Source organism: Drosophila innubila (genome assembly GCF_004354385.1).
Source record: "Drosophila innubila isolate TH190305 chromosome 3R unlocalized genomic scaffold, UK_Dinn_1.0 2_E_3R, whole genome shotgun sequence".
Taxonomy (NCBI): Eukaryota; Metazoa; Arthropoda; class Insecta; order Diptera; family Drosophilidae; genus Drosophila; species Drosophila innubila.
Genome location: NW_022995380.1, coordinates 21,942,330 through 21,965,677, shown reverse-complemented (window position 1 = coordinate 21,965,677; position 23,348 = coordinate 21,942,330). Strand labels below are relative to the sequence as shown.

At 39.7% G+C, this 23,348-nt stretch overlaps 1 protein-coding gene across 3 annotated transcripts in view; it reads left to right on the top strand.

Moving 5' to 3' along the window:
* LOC117790713 overlaps nucleotides 1–7,836 on the top strand; it is a 58,811-nt gene extending 50,975 nt beyond the window's left edge. For all 3 annotated transcript variants that reach the window (XM_034630253.1, XM_034630252.1, XM_034630251.1), the window contains 10 exons: nucleotides 29–247; nucleotides 2,093–2,298; nucleotides 2,372–2,589; nucleotides 3,217–3,384; nucleotides 3,454–3,646; nucleotides 5,294–5,358; nucleotides 6,088–6,310; nucleotides 6,962–7,089; nucleotides 7,185–7,295; nucleotides 7,417–7,836. In XM_034630253.1, coding sequence (XP_034486144.1) covers nucleotides 29–247; nucleotides 2,093–2,298; nucleotides 2,372–2,589; nucleotides 3,217–3,384; nucleotides 3,454–3,646; nucleotides 5,294–5,358; nucleotides 6,088–6,310; nucleotides 6,962–7,089; nucleotides 7,185–7,295; nucleotides 7,417–7,674 — 1,789 coding nt within the window. In that variant the 3' untranslated portion in view covers nucleotides 7,675–7,836. The remainder of the gene's footprint in view (nucleotides 1–28; nucleotides 248–2,092; nucleotides 2,299–2,371; nucleotides 2,590–3,216; nucleotides 3,385–3,453; nucleotides 3,647–5,293; nucleotides 5,359–6,087; nucleotides 6,311–6,961; nucleotides 7,090–7,184; nucleotides 7,296–7,416) is intronic.
* Nucleotides 7,837–23,348: the final 15,512 nt, after the last annotated feature.

The window sequence follows — 23,348 nt, the reverse complement described above, 5'->3', positions numbered from 1 at the left end:
TCCTTATTCTCTCATTGTCCACTGGCAGAAAAACCACAAACAGCAACAGCAACAACAACAACAGTCCGAGCCAGCAGAACAGCAATCGGCACGACATGTGTATGATTGCACAGGAAAAACTGCATCCCGTCTGCGCACAGCGGCCTCCTGATAACAATAATCCAGCCAGCTCCAATGGCATTTACTACCATCCACCACCAGCGTGTCACGTAGTGGCCGACAACTGTAAAGAGGATCGCGAGTGCAGGTGGGTCAAATAAATAGTTCAATTCACGAGTCTCGTGTCCATAATTCAAATGCTCGCTAAACGGAAGCGGAAATATGCGAAACGCATGTAAATCCGTAGCTCGTTTTAATCTCTCTGTCTATGTGAGAGACACTTGTGTGTGTGCGTGTGTGTTTGTGTGTGTGCGCATGTGTGTGTTCAACAATTTTCAACTGCAATTCAATTAAACCAAAAATTGAATTTCATGTGTAGATTGAATTACACGTATTTAGCCACAGCAAAAAGGCAACAGCCGCAACTTTGATGGCGTTGATGAATTTTGACAAAGTCATTAAATTGACAAGAGGCAAGAACGAGGAAGATCAAGTTGTTTTGGCATTTTTGGTGGTTATCAGCCTCAAATCCGCGTCAAAGACAAACAGGGCGTTAAATTACCACTTTATGCTTGGCTCTTCATTAAACACGACACAGCACAACACAACACACACACACACACACAGCACACACACACACCATTTTGTACAGGATGAAGCTGCACTTTCGGCACTTCACTTGGTAGCCAAACTTGATGCCAGGCCGCGAATGTGTCAAACACAAAGTTAAGTGATAAATACGATGCAGCCATGGTTTCTATGGTTGTGTGAGTGAGTGAGTGTGTGTGTGTGTGTAGGTGGTGTGTTTGTTGTCATGTTACGCCTGAACAACCGCAGAGTACGTGGCTCTGCCTCAGTCTCTGCCTCAGTCTCAGTGTCTGCCTCTGCCTCTGCTTGTGGCTGTGAAAATTAATTGCCTTTTAAGTGAATCTCACTTGCCTTAGTAAACAACTAAATTGCACTAATGACGCTCATTTTCTATGCTGCGCTGCCTATGTATATGTGTATATGTGAATGTAAGAGAAGTCAACTGCAGCCATCGTGCTTATGTTGACTTATTACGTATACGACGCGTTGTATGCCTGCAGGAACGTGCAACTTGCATTGTTGGGACGGCACATTTGTTAGGTTACCTTGCCGGTCTGGGAGAGGGTTGAAATTGTTTTATTACATCTGCCATGGCTTCCTTAACGTCATGCCACGTGCCGAAACTCTTCAAATGCATTGCATTTGCCTTTACATAACATTCGAGTAAAAGTCCAAGCTGGACGGCAACAAAAGCACAGCATTATTTATATAACTTATCATTATCAATAATATGTAACTCTTACTCTAACTCTAACTAAGCACAAAGGCAGCTAATATTATGCAATTATTGACTCGATTGTTTGATATTTAAGCTGAAGTTAAGCTGTAACCGCAAACTTTAAAATGATTCGATGGCACTGCACAAATAGTTGTCTAATTAGCTGGCCAAATTACAGAGTTAAAACACACGTTGATTAAGTTGATTGAGTTGTCAATGTCGGTGCCTTGAATTGGAGACGTATTCTGCATATTACGCATACGCCACATTGTCAATAAAGCAGCAGCAAAGATTTTACAAACAGAGTGTGTCGTAAACCTAATGCCATAAATTTTGTTGCCGTTTTGTGTGGTATACGTAGAAGAAACATCTGCAGTACCATAAAATGCAGTAGAATATCGTAGCAAGAGTAATTCCAGCACAAATTGCACGGCATCAATCTCAGACTCCACCAAGTTGCAGGCAACTGCAGGTAACGAGACTCTTATTCACAGACAGACAGACGGACAGACGGACAGATGGACAGACAGACAGGCAACAACAATGACGATAACTGCAACTAACTGACAAGCAGCAGAGGGAACACATGTTAACACTCTGATTTTCTTCTTCATCTCCTTGTCTCCTTGTCTCCTTTTCTCCTTTTCTCCCTTATTCGTCCTTTCTTATCCCGTTTAATCGGTGCAGACTGAAGCTGGAGTATTACGAGCAGGCCTGTGCCGTGGACAGTGTGACAAAGAAGTGTGCCGGCCGTCCCAGTGGCTGTCGCACCGCAGTAATTGGCATACTGGGCACCATGTTGCGCACCACATGTGCCTGCCAGGGCACAGATCCGCAACACGCCTACCACTGCATTGGGTGGAGGCGCCTCCTCTGGCTGAATCCCTGTGTGGGTGAGTTCAACTGCAAACTGAACAACTTTGTGATTGCGTATGGCAATGCTGAAATACTAATGCCCTGTTTTAGTCGAGGCCCAAAAGGACTTTCATATGAAGCGGCTGGCCGAGTTGGGCTTCCTCACGACAACAACAACAACGACGACCACAACTACAACCACGACAACAACAACAACGCGTGCACCACCACCACCGCCGCAACCGCCACCGCCGCCGACGACAACAACAACAACCACCAGTTTGCAGCCAAAGCAGACGGCTAGAAAACCGGCAACACATATCTTCAAGGTAAGTAGCATGACCATTAGGCCAACTAATTGTTAGCCTCAGTCCCAGCTAGTCTCAGTTGGCTCTGCCAATCCGATTAACCATTACCTATGCTGTATTTAATCTCCCATGCCAGTGCAGTGCGACCTCTCTCACATCCATCCATCCATCCATTTATCCTTCGATCCGTCTGTTTTCCAATCAGCACTCAATCAGTGGCTGCAGAGAGTTGAAAGGCCAAGCGAACAATATGACCCAATGTCCGACTATGAATTCAAACCGACAAAGCAATCAATTCTTTTTTCCCATATCCATCTCCAATTGTAACTGCAACTACAAAAACAGTTGCTCTTTTTGTTGCAGTTACTGCAGCAGAAAGATTAAACGCAATATACACTGAAATATTCGAATTCACATTGAAAAACCTTAAACATCTTCTTTTCATGTATCAACTGTGCTAACAACAATTCCAACAACTCCAACAATGCACCACAAAAACCACAAAATAAATAAAATAAAATAAAACAAACAAATAAATAAATAAAAATGAATAACTGGTGTATAAAATTGAAAAAACCACACAACGACCAACAACCCGAACTCATGATAACCGATAACCGAAACTGAAACTGAAACTGAAACGAACAGGCAAAGGAGAAATCAGAGCCAGCATCGGTGGAGCACAATTATCTCGATCCGCCCGATTCGGTGCCGTTGCACAGCGGAAACGATGCAAGCGGAAACGGCGGAAATGACGATTATCATGGCGGCAATGAACACGACAATGTACACGGCAATGGACACGGCAATGGGCATGTTCATGGAGGCAAGGGGCATGCCAATGGCAACGGTAATGGAAAAGGTGACCAACGGCGGCAGGGCAAGAAAAATGGAAGTGGCAATGGGAATGGAAATGGCCAAAACGGTGGCCTTGGCCGGCAGGGCGGAGATAACGATGATCGGGTGATTTTTGTTGACCAAATGGAAACAACAGAATTTGTGCAGCGCATCAGCATCACAGAGCCGACAACCACAACGACCACAACAATGGCAACCACAACAACAACGCAGCCGCCAAGTAAGTAAATGCATCTGGCCTCCATTCTGTAAATTGTCCAGGGAAGTGGACAACCTATACTTTGAGTGGTTGTTACTGAGTGGGGGTTACTTTTGACTAAAAGTACTCGTTAATGCCGCATTTCCGGTTAAATTCCGGTTACATTTTTGAGTTGTGCGTTTCACAAATTACGCTGGTTGCACACGTGGGTCACTTTTGGATGATTAGGTTAATCAGCTTGTCATTTGAAGTTTTCCGTTTTATCACAATTAGCGTGTGTGTGTCAAGGGACTCAGGATATCAGTACTGTCCCTTTACTCTGTTCTGTCACCTCGTTTCCGTTTTTGAAATATTCAACATAATTGATGTGGTTGATGTGGTTCTGTGGCTAATTGAAACAACAACTCAACGTCGCATGAATTGTACATATTTGAGCATCAAGTATGACTGTAAGTTTCATTTAAAATGCAGGATCATGTATGCATGGCCTGTATGTGTGTGTGTGTGTGTGTGTGTGTGTGTGTGTTTGGCCATCAACCGGAAATGAGTTTGTTTTTTGCCTCATGTGGCAATTAATTGTAAATATCCCTTTTGTTTACACACACTCAGTCAATTCTTGATGGCCAAGAAATTTTGCAAAGTCTCTTTAAATGACCGTATACAATTTTTTCATTTATTAAAGACTTCCGACAAGCGATTATTGTGCATTTCACAGACCAAAACTATTTAAAAATTTCATTAAAAATGCAAATAACTTTGTTTGTTTGCCACACTTCGTCTGTCAATGGACTTGTTTATATATACATATACATTTCTAAATATATATCTATATGAATTTGGGCTGTAATTATTTGGACCATTGGGACAGTCGCGTGTGTGCATTTTGCATGAATTGTTGTTGCTTTTGGTTGGTGTACAGCGTTGAGTTTCACAGTTTGCATGTCTCATCTATAATTGATTTGGTTCATGTTTTGGGGTTTGGAAAGGGAGCAACAGCATTTTGGAAGGTTTAGTTAAAGTACTTTGCAATATAAATAATTTTGTTTGGCTAACACACAGTGTTCAATTATTTATTTAATGCAAACAAAGTTTAATATTAATTAAAAATGTAAATAAGATTTGCAAGGTGCGCTTTATATACGTGATTTATTGGCAAAGTTTTTGAAAAGATTCTGTGAACCGAATTTATGCGCCTGGGGGCTACAAAAAAGGCTTAGGATAAGGTTCGTTAGCACTATTGTTGGCCAACACTTTAGATTTGCCTTCAGGCCAACAATTAACACACTTTACGGCCAAACAGTTAAGCCACCTCGTCAACAGTCGACGCACATAGGAGTATACTCATGTTATATACGAGTTAGCAAACAATTCACACACTCATTCACATTCACACTCACACTCAAACTCATACGAACTGACGCACAACGAGAGTGCAAAAAGAGCATGAGCTCATGGGGGGATAATCGGGGAAATGGGGGGTGTTTACAGACTGTCATGCTGTCAGCAGTGTGATATGTTTGTAAAATGTCACATTTTTATTTTGGTAAAAAAAAACCTTAGTTATGAGGCGGCTTTTGCGTTTATTACAGATGTGTCCGTCTGGCAAATGGGGCTCAATTCATTTGCTTAATAATGTGCTAATGGATTTCTCTTTTCCATGTCTTTTAGGGAACTGCGTGGTGCAGCGTCCTCATCAAAGTGATCAACTGATACGCGAGGGCAGCAGCAAACGGGTAAGTCACAAGGTCTTACGGTTCTCTCTGAATGTATAGAATCTCATGTGGTAACTGGCATTGTGCACATTTATGCAACTGCGATAAATCGTCAACAGTTTGTGGCAATTAAAATGCTTTCATTTGTATAAAACGGGTCACAACTTTTTTCTAGCACGCCCGCAAAATTTATTTACATTTTTCTTATTGCTTTTTTTTGTGTGTATTTCAACAAAGTTCAAAAAGTACTATTAAAATACACTTACATAAATAAAAGTGCGCAGAGCAACTGCAGGAAAAACAAACGAACAACTTAAAGTTGCAAGCACGCAGCCAGTTGAGGCTGTATCTGTGTGTGTGTGTATGTCTATGTGTGTGTGTGTGTGTGTGTGTGTGCGTGTGTGTGTGTGTGTTTATGCCTGGCTTACGTGTCGGCACGTGCCCAAACGAAAAGATATTACCACATTTAACAACACCACAACATGGAAAATAAAGGAAATGAAGAATGAAAACATAAGCGAAAAAGAGCAGCAGCAGCAGCAACAATGCACTTTGGCCACTTTTCATTTCACTTACCGTGTTTTGTTGCTTGTGCTACGTGCTGCCAGCAACAATTTGCAGCAAGTGCAATGCAATTAGTGCTGAATTGTAGCAATGCGTTGCTGCAGCGCTGCAACAGGGCGTATGCGTAATATAATGCCCGCCAAATTGGTGGCGTTCTTGAGCTGACGGCATCATCTTTACTTGCAGATCTACTCCTTGGACGATACCGAGTGCAGCGAACTGTGCAGCTGCGGCGACTCTCTAACACTCACCTGTCACGCCCTGTGCGTGCAATTTCAACCCTGTCGCACCGCCCTCGCCTTCTACAGTCACGCCTCGCCAGCTTATCAGGCGTTCCGTGGCCGTTGCCTTTGCTACTCGGGACGTTTCATCTGCATGAAGCCACCGCTCGGGGAATACGTATTGCCAGGTTAGTAACCTCTTTCTCCTTCTACTCCTACTCTTTCATCTCCTTTATCCAAATGCTGTTTGCATCCATTTGATGCGTCGCCACTTCCATTATACTTACTTATGTATAAATTTCATTGCTCTGTGTTGTCCGCACTCTCTACTCTGTTGTCTGTTTTCTGTTGAGCATTTTACGATTATCACCGGCGACAGGCAATGACGAAGCGGAGCTTCCAAGTATGCTCCATTTTGCAGTTACTGCTGCGAGGCAAGACCATCAAGTGATACCATATACATATTACGTATACGTATGCGTGCACGAGTATATTCTGCATGAGGCTGACAGTATTTTTAAAGAGCTTTTCATTGAGAGGAGAGGGGAAACTATTGTTGATGCTATTCTTATGCCACACTTTCCAGGTGCACTTTGTCGCTTCTTTGACTCAGTCTTACAAAAGCTGTCCAAGGTTGCGTGACTTCCTCTCTCTCTCCTCTATACATCTCTCTCGCTCTTACAGCACTTACGTGCTTTTTGTATTTTCCCTCGATGCACAGCTGAGACTCAGACTCAGACTCAGTTCTCAGTCTCGGTCTCAGCTCTCAGTTGGTCGAGCAAATCATATATAGTATTTTTCGAGATTTATGGCATACTATTTGCTTTGTGCTTTGGCAGGTGGCGTCTTTCTGCTGCTCGGCTACAGTGCCGCCGATGAGGCACTGCTCAGACCTCACACCAATCTCGGGGTACAGGATGCGGTTCGCGCCTTGCAACAATACGTGACAACCTACATCAATAATCAGGTGAGCTAGCGGGCACTGCCAGAGACTTTCTCAATTGTGACTTGTTCGAATATTAATTGTCATTCGCGGCTTTTGCCATTATGCTCCTGCTACAGACACAATGCACATTGACGCTATTCAACATGACAGAGGAGAACATCATTATTGCCGCCCGTCTGCCACACGATGGCAAGCAAAAGGACATTGAGCTATTGCGCAAAGAGAAGGTTTGTATTATTTATTTATCTTGTTGTATAAGTTGTATTACATTATTTGGCATGGACAACAATAGGTAGGAGTTGTATTAATCCCATCGTATACTGTTATTGGTTATCTGTCTGCTTGCAGGACGAATGCACCGCGATACTGAAGACCATCAGTCATCACATCAACACCGAGCACAATGAGCTACAATCCCACCGACTGCTCAGCATTTTCAAAATGTCTGAAGTCGATGTTGTCTGGCCGGAAAGCACGAGCGCAGCTCGCAGTGGCCATGGCCACGGCCAACAGACAGCGGCCAGTCGCCTTCTCTCCCTCCTGCTGCTCTCGCTGGCAGTAACCGTCCGTGGCACGCTGCGTATGAGCAATGTACTTGCAACATGACACACCAGCTAAGGCAGTCAGAGCAGCGGCATGTAGTTTATTTGTAAGCAACAAACTGTGGAGGGGATTGGGGTGGGTCTGTCAAAAGGGGCGGGAATTTCGGCTCTCACTCGGTACGATAAGGATACACTTACTTAATTATATGTATACTTAGGAAAAAAAGATGGACAACAAATGTGTATGCGATATCTATTTAGATGTGTGTATGTAGCTACAATAACCTATACCGAGCATCGAGCTCGGCATATTCAGCAGCATTAAATGTGAGTTTTCTAGAGTTAGGCATCTACAAACGAATAATTAGCAAAATGTGCTGTATACTTTTAGGGGCTAACTTGGTGTTAGCATACATTTGGGCGCTTTGTTGTTGACTTAAAGAACGTGCTCTTACTTTTTGATACGTACTCACATATGTGGGACATCAAGTAATTGATTCACTATTCGACTAGCGATAACGATAACGATAACGATTAACTTTACATACTCAAACCAAAACCAAAAAAAAAACTGCTGTCTATATAATAATTATCTTAATAATAATTAAAAATATCTAACTATAATAATAACAAAATATAATTAAAGTTAGAGTTTAGTAATAAAATTAACTATATTTATATGGATATCGATAACTGACAGTGAAACGTGTACATAGACTTGGTATCACATAAAGGTTTACATCTATATTCTTACATATGTATATGGAGAGAATACACGTAGCTAGTGTTTTATACGATAAATGTATACAAAATACTTGAAACTATTGACGATCCTCCCTTTTCATTATTATCATATCTTCTGTTTCCATATCAAATATTTAAATATAAAGAGATATTTTTGTATGCGATTCTTTTACCACTTTTAAATGAAGTAATTATTTCTCTTTCTGTCATTTTGAAAAATTAATTACAATTTCCTTTTCGTCACATTTTTATATACATATATTTTAATGGGTTTCTTTGAACAGGTTTCATGAAATCTTTTGATTTGGAGTTTTTTTTTCTGCTGTAAATAAATTAAGTAAATTATTGATTTAATAAGATACTAACAGTACATATCAAAATGAACACCTAAATATACACAGAATGTCGTATAAACTAACCCTTTGTACATACCTCTATATACATATGTACATGCAAGTATATACACATCGATATATATACACGTCAAACAACTATAAACTTTAAATATATAAATATTAACAACCCTAACAGCAACCCTAAATTGTTATTGTACATTGAACCCAACTTCAGTTGCGCCTTAAAGTGAAGTATGTAAAAACTATTAGGTTTTGTAAATAAGTCTAGGAAAAATACTAAATTCAATGAATATAAATTGAGTGTCATTCCCAAAGATACACACATACACACACATCACACACATCACACACACACACACACACACACTAAGCCTAAGCTTGACCATTTCATAAAGGCGTTGGATAGCATCACAACCATATGCATTCCAATTAAAAAAATGGAGAATAATGTGTAAAGTGCGCTGAATAAAAATGGTCACAATCATGAAAAAATGTCTTCCTTAATGCATATACATGACGATATGTGTTATTCATATTTATACATGCTAAACTTGATATACCTAAACATAAATATATACTCGTATGCCTATAAACATAAATATATATATACATATATGTTATAATGCTAATGGTGCACCCTAGCCTATGCTTCAGTTAGAAAATACAACTTAGTCAGAAGAGTATGCAAATATCGATTCGATTGGATTGCAAATTATACCACTGTTGACCCTATAATAGCTAATACAGAAGAAGTATCTAAACACAGCAGAAAAATATACTTAAAATAAAATATATATAAATTATGAGTAAATATACCCTAAATAAATATACAAATATACTTAAATCAATTACTTACTCGTAAATATGTTCGATCATTCGACATTCGGCAATCGGCACTGCACTCAATTAATGTCGTCAGAAAGAACCTGCTTATATCAGCTTGTAGCATCTTAATATTAGACGAATTTAAAGCTAATCAACGCGATTAATGAGTACTCGTAGACAGTAACGGACAAATGAAAGTACCTGCAATCTCTTTAGAAGAGGTTACAGGACACACTTACAACTATGTCAATAACTAATCAGATTATCTGATGTCTAATATCTGGTATCTGCATGTACGATATGTATATCTATCAGCTTTAATAATACCATTATTGTTTATAGTATATATCCCATTTACTTTGTCATTGTGCTCTCAGGTCAGCACAGCACAAGGCGTAGCTACAATGTAAAGTACCGATTAAATAAAATATGATAAATGAAAAAGAAAAGAAAAACTACAAATAGGTCAATACTGTTAAGAGAAAACTTAGCTGCATATATAGAAAATGTAGCTCAAATAATAAAAAAGTTTAAATATGCATGAGGAATAATTTTACTTGTAAGTTTCAATTAAGTTGAGGAATTCAAGTTAAGCGCAGCGACAGCTAACTAAAAAAAACATTATAAAGCATAGAAAATATGAAAAATATGATAAGTAAGAGAAAGATACAATACGATACGATACGATATGTTTGTATGTATTACTATGTCGAAGGCTTTATGTTTGTCCATGAAAAAGAGAACAAAAGGCCAAGCAGAAAAGTGAGTCACGTGGCACATTTATAATGAAACATTGTAAAAGCAAAAAAAAAAAATATGAATAAATACAAACAGAAAAATAATAAAAACTATGAAACATTAAATACAACGCTTTCTGTCAATTCTAAAGAGCTGTGCAAAAATGCGAAGTGATAAAGTAAGTACCACAAATATAAAGTACTTGTAGTTTTTGCATTAAAATAACAAACATTTCAATTTAAATATCAATAGCAGTTGCATAATTTCATGCTTTCAAACTTATAAATAGCAGAAAGGATATCTATCTGTTGGGCAACATTCAATCCTGCCCTTCTTCTAACACAACATTGTCACCGCTCTTCGCTGTGCACTTCATTATTGACCCCCAAAAAAACATGCAACGATCAAAGCTGTGACACAATTGAGCCAAACAACAATGGGCCAACAATGAAAAGCGCCGAAAAAATATATTGAAGCGCCATTTTGTTCAGAGCATAGAAAGAAAAGATACCAAAAATAAAACCAAAAATGCCAGCCACAACAGCAAGGCAACAAGATGGAAAAGAAGAATGAGAACAAGAATGAAAATGAAAATGAAAATAAAAAGAACAAAATTCACACAATGCCCTGAGACGACTTTGCTTACATGGAACAAAAGATGGAGCGAAGACAAAGGCAGTTGCTACGCTCAAGGCAAGCCTTAAACTCGAGTATACCCCACTTGAGGAGCCAGAGAAACCAAGCAAACACATACACACATAACCACAAAGCTCACACACATTCATTCTGATATGAGGCAGTGCAAAGAGGGAAGGTCAATCATTGGAATGCTGCCAGTTAATTCACATACACAAAAGGCGATGGCCCAGAAGAAGAACATTAGATATATGTGCATACTATACTTAGATGGAACTGTAGCCAACGTAACCCTGAATGGCCTGGCCACGCCCAGTAACTGGGTGGCTGAGCTTGGCATTTATACTTCCACTTAATTAGGTAATAAATGATTGAAGAAATTATGTCTAGACGTGAGGACAATTCCGATGGCACGAAAGACGCCAACTGAACCGACTGAACCGACTGAACTTGACAAGCAGCCAATTCATTTGGCACGTGAGGGGCTAAAGTGTTACAAATATGAACAGCAGACACACACACACACACACACACACACACACACACACACATACGCGCACATAATAATATACCTCTTTGTGGCGCATGTTAAATTCCAATTCCATCATTGAGTCTGTTGTTTGGGCAAAAGCTTAGCAAATTATTCGATTGACAATAAAAGCTGTTAAAATTGTAAACAAATTTTTGATGTGAATAAAGTGTCTCTTGCCACGGCACAAGCAGCCGCTAAGTGGCAACGCATTTGTCATACTGTGTGAGTGTGGCCTCTGCGGTACGTGAATGTCAAATTAATGAATCGCAATGAATGCGGCTTGTATTCGTATTCGCATTCGCTTTCACATTCGTATTTTATTTTTGCCACCATCAGTTTATTATTGCGTCGATGTTCGCTTGATGCCACAGTCAACATGTGTGCGTGTGTGTGTGGGTGTGTGTGTGTGGGTGTGTGTGTGTGGGTGTGTATGGTTGTTGTGGCTGCTGTGACTATATAATGATTAGATCGAGCTCGACACGGCCGTGTCGCACGCACATTTCTCTGTCTACCATGATTACGTGTTTGCCATTTTATCAGTAAAACTGTTGCGCCTTCTCTGCATGTGGTCTTGCGTCCCTTTCCAGCTACCCTTCCCCCCTTTGCACAACCCTCGTCTAAAGCTTCAGCTCCAAGGCAACGGTAAAGGCAACTTTGTCTGTCTGTCTGTTTGTCTGTCTGTCTGTCTGTCTGTTTGCTTTGTTTGGTTTCTGTTGCTGCTGCTGCTGCTCAGTGCTTTGTTCTGCTTGGAACTGCCTTTTATTTTCTGTTAATTGAAGTTGCTGCCATCACATTTTTCTTTTTTCCACACACACTCACACACACACACATGCAGTAAAGAGCAGGAGTTGGCTTGTGTTTTTCCTTTTATTGCCGGCTCTACGTTTTGCCTGTTTTTGCAATTTTAATTAAAAACGTGTTTATAACAGCGCAAAATGCTGATGAGTGAGCAGAATAATTTATTTCAAATATACAAAATAAAATGCCAGACTAAAACAAATACAAATGTATGTGAATGTGAATGTGTGTGTGAGAGGATGTTGAAGTTGAGGCAATAATTGGCAATATTCGTGCCAGGTATTTGAATCAGCTTATTTAGCTAACATTTTATGACTTAACGATAAAGTCCAGTTGTGAATTCACAGTTAATTGCTTAGATCGCCTAGAAGTATGCAACACTTATGGAATGAAAAGCACTTTCCGTATAGAAAAAGAACAAGAGAGAGAGATAGAGAGAAAGTCTTAGCCATTACGAATTCCTTTGCACAACACTGAGGGAATCTTTATTGCCATGCAACCACATTGCCACTGCAAAATATGCGCTGAGATGCACAAAGAATTCAATTCAATTGATATTCAAATGCGCATTGCGAGCACGCCAAGACATCGGCATCCATTATTTGTCGATTTTACACATGGCAGAAAAGATGCAACGCCGATAAAAAGAAATAAAACCAATGGGAGGCAAAAAGATAAGTAAGATAGATAGAAGAGAATATCTGCCTAGAGATGGAAACACTAAGACATGCCTACTATTCATTAAAAATGCAACTGTTGGCCAATGAACAATGGGATATTTCTGATAACTTGGCCCTGGCTTATTTAAAGTGTGCGATTGCGTTGTGCAATTCAATTGCAACGAATATTACAACGCCATTTGCCAAACTCAGCACCTTTTTTTGGCCGAAACAAGAACCCGGCACAGAGGCGAGTGCAACAAACAAAGCAATGGAAAGAGGCAGCCTCTGGATCTAGGAGCCAAGAGGCAACCATGCATCATTTGCATAGCCCAATGGGGGCTTGCTAGTAAGCCAAGGCAAGGAAAGTCAGGTTTCTGTTCCTAAGACAGACGGACAGACGGACAGACAGACAGACAGACAGACGGGAGCTGGCAACGTTCGATGCGCTCAAGTGTAGAAATAACACAAAATACTAGTACACTTTGGTTGATGGCAAACGGGAATCGGAATAACCGGTAACAGCAACGAAAAATGCTAAGGAGCCAAATACTTGAACATTTGCAAACGCGGCAAAGTAGCGAAAATTTGCAAATTGATTGCATTCCAGTGCCAAGCAGAAGCCGCTGCATCAGTTGAGGAGGAAAAGGAGATGAACTGGGACTGGGACTGGAGCCAAACATCCAAGCATCCAAACATCCAGAGAGATATGAAATCTTCTCGAGTGCAAAATTTGCACATTTTTGCAAGTAACTTTTGGGAATTTCTAGAGATATCGAGGAATGGCAAAACAAATGGCAAAAGGCAAAGGTCTCCCAATAAGTATGCGACCTATCAAAAGTGCAGGCATATTAAATTAATGTCGAATGAGAGCATCTCGCTGTCAATCATATTATGCAAATCTCGTGCCCAATTAATGGAGTGAAAGCAAAGAGAAGAATTACTGGAAAGAATTAAGTGAGTTTCAAATGGAGAGCAAGGAATCTCAAATAAATTTCGCATGTTTTGTGCATCATTTGAGAGCACATAAAATATGCAAACACTTTTTGTCGCACTTTGTTGCCCACCGAACAAATGAGAGTCTCAGAAATGCGAGAGAGAACTGCGAGAGCTGGGAGAAATGTGAAAAATGCGAAAAATGAGTGGCCATGTCGGGCAGGAAGATGACACCTAGTGCAGAAACATGAACACATGCCTAATAAATAATTCAGAGCGCAACAAGCGGACAACAAGCTCACTTGTGGTGTGCTTCGTCCTCGTCAAAAAGTGGACCCACTGACCCACCAGACGGACAGATGGTCAGACGGACAGATGGACAGACGGACAGATGGACAAACTGGTCAATATTAAGACAAGATTGAAATCTATTCGATGTGAGGACACAAGTGTTGCCTATGAGTGTTATTGTGTGTCCTTGAATAGTTCTCTTAACGTATGCTTCTCTGACTCTCTGTCTATCTGACTGAACGCCATATGCGGGTCATTTGATGAAATTGCAGACTATGGAAATCTCTACGGATCATTGCTTGTTCTTTTTGTTGTTTAATAAAACGACTAACGAACACTGCAATCAAATACGAGAACAACATGAACAAATTTATAACAAGAGACAAGAAAACGCTTTTAGCTAACCAAAAATTTGACGGATGAGACGATTGGTAAAAGCTGTTGAAATTTCAGTGCTAAATAGTAAATGAATTGTGGCTTTTACTGCTCTCAACGAATCTGTTAAATATGAATGTAAATATCCGACAATGCTACCTTGATATAGACTTAATCAACTCGTACATATTCAAATATGCAAGAGAAAATTATTTTGTTGCTCCATGCAGAAGTCGACAAATGAAAAATGAGGCACAAAAAAATCATTTAGCATAATGATTAAAATAAATCATATTAAGCGCTACAGAAGGCAGACCAAAAGAGAAAGGGCGAAAGGAAGAGAGGGAGAGGGAGAGGAAAAGCGAGTAGACGGCCAGCCAGTTAGACATATGTGTGAGAGAGGACATTACGTATACGCCACGTAGAACACAAACAAATGCAAACAGACAAACAAAAATGATTTATAAATTGGCACAACGTGCATAAAATGCTGAGCAGAAAAAAATTTCCACTGCATACGTAATAAGGCTGGAGACCCCAAAACTCACATGAACCCAAAACACAATTCGGGAACGAACAGGAGGAACAGCATTGTTGGAGTCCTGTTCAGACTGCGGCTGGACGATGACTGCCGAATCATGTGAGTGCGAAAGAAGTGGCATTTAAATGCGCGCATTTATTCACTTATAAATGCTACAAATAAAAATATGCTAAGGGAATATGCTAAAGAGCCAAGACCGGAGACAGCCGGAATCCGAGCGAAATAAGGCCAAGTATGGCCCACAAAGTGCAGCAAAACTTTTCTAGAATTATAGCCATGTGTGTGTGAGTGTGTGTGTGTGTATGTGTGTGTGTGTGAGTGTGTAAGTGTGTGCATGTACTTTAAATCTCATTTGGCCTGCAGCGGCACAGGAATTTTTAAAAAGACAGACAGAGCGAGCGAGCGAGAGAAAGAGATCGAAAAAAGACTGTAAAAGTATAATTTAAGTCTTGTGGCTGTAACGACCAGCATCATCCAAACACTATCACTATGCAACGCCAGCCACTTTAAGCCACACACACAGACACACACACAGTACGCACGCACATATGCCATGAATTTCATTTAGTTTGTACGTGTATGCGTTAGTTAATATTCCACACGTATCTATGTTAAAGAGTACGTGTATGTGTGTGTTTGTTGCGTTTAAATTACTTAAACCATAAAGAAAACTTATGTGTGAATTTGCGTGCGTGTGTGTGTGTGAGTGTGAGTGTGCAATATGCTCTTGATGATGCCTGAAATGTGTTGCGTTTGTTGTGTAATATAAGTATATTTTAATTAGGTTTAAACTCAGTCGAAAGTTAGCTTAAGCTTAATAATATTTTCAAATATGCCCATAAATGAGGCATTATACACACACACACATACATACACATCCATAGACTGGCCCAATAAACGAATTTTGTTTCTCTCAAAGATGCCGTACTGAGATTCATGCACCGTTTGTCTGCACGTTTCTCAATGTGCATCCTTTGTGCCTTGCCGCTTCTTTTAATAGCTATCATGCGTCTTGGCGGGAAAAGAGGAAAAAGAAATCTCAGCCAGCGCTGACAAAGGTCTGGGAAAGACGCTGCCTCCTCAGTGGGAGTCAGCCGCTGTGAAATTTTGGCTGCATCTTCAAGGAGCGTAGGATGGCAATGATGATAATGCGGCACACGTGCACTAAAATGCAAGCACTTAAAATATTTATAAGCTGCAGCAGGAAGCAGCTACCAGGTAGCAGCAACCAGGTAGCAGGTAGCAGGTAGCAAGTGCAACATTTTGGCAGAGGGAGATAAATCACGGCCGGAAGGCAGTCAGCTGAGTTGTTGCCTCGTTCAAATGAAGAATAATGGAACTTGCCATGTTGCAAGTTGCAGTTTAAACAGTCACTGGAAGGCACCATCCATAAACAATAGCTAGCGAGCCAAAGAGAAAGCAAGGATTTTGACCTTGTCATGCCACAGCAACCACAGCAACCACAACAACATCAGCCAAGCGAAACTTGAGTACGCCACTTTGCTGATGGAATTTCAGAAGTGGGTGAATGGGATTGTGCCTCGAGATTGATGTGCCAAAAACAGTGTAAAGGTCAAATTTATGCGAGAAAAGTGTCAAGGCTGCAAGACACACAAAACTCTCAGAGGAGAAGCGAAAATACGAGAGAGAAGTGTGGCAGTGAAAAAGTGTTGACAAAGTGCATGATGATGCGTTTAAATATTTTATGCCTCAAATAAGGCGCATAAACATTTAAGTGCCAAAACGTGTTGTGGTCTCTATGAGGAACTGAAGCACCTCATTACGCGGCCACTGTCGCCTGGACGATTGTCCTGGCAACACTCAATTAGTTGGAGCAACTTTAACTGCGCGTAGTGTGTAGTGAAGTGCTCAAAGGTTCTACTGGATTTAGTACAAGCCAAGCAGTTGTCATGTGAGCCATCTCAGCAGCTGACTTCCTCTCTTCGGAATTGAGCTTATTTACATGTCAATGGTAAATTGTTTTTCGTGTTTCAGCACACTTATCACTTTAGTGTTCTGTTATTTATACTTTTTTGTTGCTTAGAAATCGAAAAGATGTCAGGATTCGCCTCACGATATTGACGCACAGTGTCGCGCCCGTAAGTAAGCCGCAAAGGAGCAATCCCGGAGGTGCTACTGTGACAGACTGCCGCAGATTTGAAGTGGCAGCTGGTAGGCAGAACATACATGGCTCTTCTAAGTGGCAAGAGAGCGAGAGAGAGAGAAAGAGAAGAAGAGCCCTCTCTTCTGTGCATATATCACATGTCAATCTAATTTCATTTTTACGCCCGAACAACTCGGCAATCGAGGTGTACAGTGTACACTGTACAGTGAAACAATGACAGCATATGGCCAGAAGATTCTTCACTGTGCTCCAACATTTTCTTTTGACAATTTGACAAATCGTGTATAGACATTTGCTGACACACACCCTCAAAAACTGACTAAAAACTGGCACGTGACTGTGTGTGCATTTAGCATGTGAGGCACTGTACGATGGGACTGGCATTCTTATCCAATTGAGGCCAAGGCTTCAAAGAGCAGCGGGGCATCCAAACAGAGCGCAAAGCTAAATCAACACGCCAATAGAAGCAACAACAACAACAGCAAGGGCAACAACAGCAACATCAACAAGGATAACGGCGTTGGCAACTGTAAAATTCAATGAATTGGAAAATGTTTTGTTAGCTGTTGTCATTATTCAGTGGCAGACATGCAGGTGGCACAAAAGCGTTGCCTACTTTTCAGGGCAATACAACTCTCAGAAATCTCTGTGTGTGTGTGTGTAAGTGTGTGAGTGTCTGCGTGTCTGTGTGTGTGGGGAGGGGACAGCTGCCACACAACAAATCGTCAGCTAAATCTGGCATGACATGTAAAAATAAAACAAAAGCGTTCAGCCAACTGCTGCCAGCGTTAGATCTGTGCATTTCAATACTCGTACTCGAACTCGTTAATTGAATAATTATGTGCAAATACTCTCGTATGCAAATTACAAAACAAAACCAAAAATACTCGCAAATACGCGGATATATATCTCAAATGTTTTGTAGCATTGCTGCGGGCACGCGTCTAAATTGAAATTTCATGAAATCTGCTGGGCGGTGAATCATCAAGCTTTAAAAAACACACAGAGAGAGAGAGAAATGGAGGGTTAGAGAGGGAGAGTGGGAGAATTATGGGCAGCACGCGTTTTATAAAATCATTTCAAACGCCTTTGTTGAAAGCGTTGTCGTCGCGACGCTGGCGTCACTTTGTTTATTACTTATTTAACCGCACACACCAATACACACTCACACACACACACACACGAGCACACGCACAAATTTATGCACACAAATAAAATGAAAGTAAATTGATTTATCTGCGGCACAAAACACTCACACACACCAACACACACACACACACAACACATGAAAGCGTCGGCGGCCATTGGAGGGTCGTCTTTGGTCCTTGGTACCGCGAGCATTCATTGGGGACACATTAGCCATAAGACAGACGCCAATGCTGTGGCCAACACACACACACACATGATTGCAAATGCAAATAAGACCCACACACACACACCCACACACATACACACAAACCCACACATGCTAATATGCTCGTAAAAAGGCAATTTCCACAAATTCGACGTCTCACCTCAACATACTTAAATATTTGTCGGGCTTTGTTGTTCTTGTTGGCTTTGTATTTGTTGTTTTTGTTATTCAGTTTGTTTATTTTTTTTGTTGGCTAACTCAATTTTCTATTTCTAAATCTTCTTCGCCTTGCTCTGTTGAGGCTAATAAGCAGCTGTCCCCTGCTGTCCATACGCCCAGCAGCAATGCATAACTTATGCTATAGATGTATCCCACACACACACACACACACACACACACCTTAAAATATACTGGCACTTGTAAGTGAGCTTTCTTTTCTTTCAGTCCCATCACACATTTATTTCAATTTTTACAACATTGACGCTCAATTCCCAGATACAACCTGCATCCTGGTTAACGTTCTGCCCAACTTCGATTATGTTCACTTAATTTGCATGAAATACATTCTATTTAAATATATATGAATAAAATGAATTGTTGCATACTAATAGAATGATTTAAATGTTCAATAATGTTTATTAAATATCATATTATTTAAGTTATTTATGAAATTTTAATTTATACATTCTTTTGTTGATGAATCATACCAAATTTAATTGAAATTATTATTTCTCTTATTATTGTTTATTATTGCAAATGAAATAAATCTATATTTATTAAATTTCACTTCAACTTTTCGTTGATTAGCTGTTCAATTAAAAATGATTGGCTGCATTGAAATAACGGCTAAGAATAATCTGCCAATTAAACTCTGCATCTAAAGTGATTCTGCACTGAAAAAAAAGACCAACTTCTAAAAACAAGAACATTTATCTTAAATATTTAATTCTTAAAATAAGAACATTTTAAGACCATATTACCAATACTAAGAATATAGATCTAAAAAATCAAAGCTCTTTATACAAGAGTAAATTGGTAGGAAAGTAAAAATATGTACTATATTATATAAAACAAATGGTGGCCCTGTGGTGCTCTTGTTAGAGAAACCACTTCAATAGTCAGTAGGCGCCGGCTCGAATCCCAATCGGAACAAATTAAAAAAACATTTATAAAGTTGCCAAGACAGAGTAAAATGTATAAAAGTCAAAATAAAAAAAAAAAATTTAAAATTCAAAAAATAATTTTAATTTTAAGCACATTTATTCTTAATATAATAACTTCTTTTTATTTAAAATGTTCTCAAAACCAAGATGTGTTTTCTTAATCTAAGAATTTTATGTTCTCGACGCATTTTTTAGACCAAAAATATTAGTTTTGTGACCAAAATCTTGATTTTAGAACATTTTTTTCATCAGTGTACCTAAACAAAAATATAAATGAAAACTCTTTAACATTTTAAATTGTATAAATAGGTATATAATCTCAACGCTAAATGCCCGGCTACAAACTGATGGGCACAGATTTAAGCCAGTGAATTCAAGTAAAAATCCAATAGTCAAGTCCTTTGGCGCGAGGAACAGCAAACAACGGCAACATACTAACAAAAGTCAAAGCTATTGTAATAAATGACAGTAGACATCTGCAAGTTTGGACTAGAGTGGAGTGGAGTGGCGTCGAGTGGAGTGAGACAATGTTTGGCGGGGTCAAAGGGCAGCCGCTTGGCAAATGCCAGCACTGCAAATCCTCGACTCCTGTGCCAAGTGATATCCACTCGAAATGGCATGCCTGCGAAATTTTCTAGCATTTTAGCATCATTAGCATTGATTTATGATTAAGTTCAACCTCAATTTTCAGTTAAATCGTTTTCCATGCCGGCTCCATTTTCCACTCACTCCCAGCCCACAAAAGCTGCAGACAGCCTCCGAAATGCCGCTGTTCAGATTCTGGCAATCCTTGTGCTCGGCATTTTGTTTCCAGCTTGGGGATGGAGATGAGTTTGGGGGCTGTGACTGAAGCATTTGCTGTGTGGGAGGCACAAACGTCGAAAACAAGAAATCAGAAATCAGAGTAACTGCGATTCTCACAATCGGACGCACTGATGTGTATAATGATCTTTAGCTGGGATTTAAAACGGATAATAAATAATAAAAATACATGGCACCGTATACGGGGAAAGTAACAAAAGAGAGTTGAGGCAATTGGCCCAGAATCGGGTCTGAGTCTGGGCTTACTCAACTAAGTCAGCTGCGAGCTTCATAAAAAATGAATTGTTAAAAGGCCACACGGCGAAATGTTAATACATATATATAAAGAAAAATAAATGTGCAGTGCCACAACAAAATCTAAAGTTCGGGAATTTACGAGTATTTACTCACACAGTAGGCTCAATATAGATGACAGTGACAAAGGCCAGTTAATATATGATCCTGAACAGAGGTTACTTGAACTTGCCTAGCGGTGTGAATTGAAATAAATAGAATCTTGAATGGACAGCCACGTACAACTCGAAACTAGCTATAATGAATGATACGAGTACGAGTATGAGTACGAGTACGAGTACTCATACCAAATGGTTGTCTGCCTGAGCTTTTAGGTCGTTATAAAAATACTCGTTATCGGACCGACAAATGCTCAACAAATTTCATTGCACAACAAATCAAATGCACAATACAACTTAATAATATTTCCGTTTGTCAGACAAGGGCTCCGCTCCGGGAAAAGGCCGAGCATATTTGAATAATGCTGTTCAATAAATGGAATTGCCTTCATTCAGCTGGCTTCCCGTCGTCTTCGACCTTTTTTTGTGGGCGATGCGATGCGATGCGATGTGAATCGCGATGTACGAGAATGTACGATGAAGCGGGCACAGGATATTCACATGGTTGCCAGCTATTTTCTCGGTTGAAGAGAATGCCATCGAGTGCCAGCAGCTGCAGCAACGGCAATCCCATTGAAATATGGAATAAGTTAAAAGGATTTATTAACTCTTAAAAGCTTCTCACAACAAAGCAAAAAGCCAACACAAACGAATAATGCAGCACAAAAAAAGGAATCATAATAATAAAAAAAAAAAACTGAACTTACTTCCCGTAAAGGAAATGGTATATCTTACATTGTTATTCATATCTATCTTCACATTGCAGAGCTTCAAAATATCTGCATCACTTCCGTAAATATATTTATTTTTTTAGCTGGTTAATTAAAGCTTTGCTTGTCAATTAGTTAATAAAAAAACAATCCACTTTATCATTATTTGGTGTCTATTTTGATTCTGCATAAAAATTGTTTTGATTCTGCACAAAAATTGGAAAATCAAAATTGACATTTACGATTTTTTGGGACTTACATGACTAATTACAATTAATTCTACACCTGATTTTAAGTTTATTTAATTTGCTTACCAAAATAAAATGCAATATACTTATATGTTTCACAACCCTTAAACAATAACTAACTATTAATCACAAGCAATTTATTATTTGTATTTTAATTTTTAAAGCGCATTGTCTTATTGATTAAATGTCAAATGTAATATTATTACCATAATCCTGCTTACAGCGTTATGGACTTCTATGCACAAAAACAAAGGCAAATTTATAAAAATAAATTGCAATGTCAATAAAAAAAAATTGCACTCTCGAAAAGTACTAAAATGCTCGTACAGAGAAAGCGTATACGAGTAAATGGACTTTACGAGTATGTTGCCCGGGCAACAATGGCGAAAGTATTTGAAGCACTGTGGAAAGGAGGGGGAAGGAGTGGGAAGGAGAGAGGAAGAGGTAGGAGGATGACAACTTTGACAAAATGCAAATAAATAAACAATGTTGCGCTGAGACGGACTCTGACTTTGCCACTGAATGCACTCGTTCTGTAGCTCTAAAACAGTTACTCTTCTGGCCATGGCCAGGATAGACATTTTCTTTTGAGCCACATTTTAACATTTTAAATTAAACACTTTTCATGCGCTGCCTTTGTGTGTTTGCTATCGTTGCAATTCGCTCTGCGCTCAATGAAAATTAGCACACATTTCACATTTTTCCTTTCTACTCTTAATTCAATGCAGCTCTTTGTGTGAGCGTAGGAGTGTGAGTGTGTGTGTATAAGTGTTAGTGTTAGTGCTAGTGTCAGTGGCCATTGCTGTTTCTAACCCGCTTTTTTTCTCGCTTTTAATTCGTAAATTCAAAAGTTCGGAAGCTGTTAATAATGTGGACAGGCGCCCGACACAAGTATTTCATTAGAGAAGCAGTCGTGGCAGCCATGAGGAACATGGACATGATCCTGCCAACTCGTTTTCATTCCCATTCACGGTCCCACTCCAATTCCCATTAGTATGAGCTATTTTCGGATAGCGAAACTCTTTCAGCTGCCAAGTGTGAAAAGCAATTACACTGTACACCAGGGAAATGAAAGAAAAACTAATTAAATCCTTTGTGCAACAGAATCGAGTTACTGAGAGGTGTTAATGAAACCAAAGTTAGGGTATAACAATAAGTTGATTGCGATTGATATGGCGTATTATAAATAGAAAGTGGATTAGCAGTTGGTAAGCTGCTATCATTACCTCGTACTTATCGCGTTATCATTTGCAGTCAACATTGCTTAGCATAACGATCGAAAATTCCAAATTCTGCAGCACTTGGCCCTAATGGTATGTAAATCAATGTGCTCTCTCATCCTTCGATGGTCGACATTGTCTGCAATGCGGCAAAAGCGGCTTCCAAAAATCGTTTAAATTATGTAAATGCGGGAATCAAATCAATATGCTTTCATTTTCAACATAAATGCCACATAAACGACATCTATCTGGATGAACTCGTAAGTGTGCTTA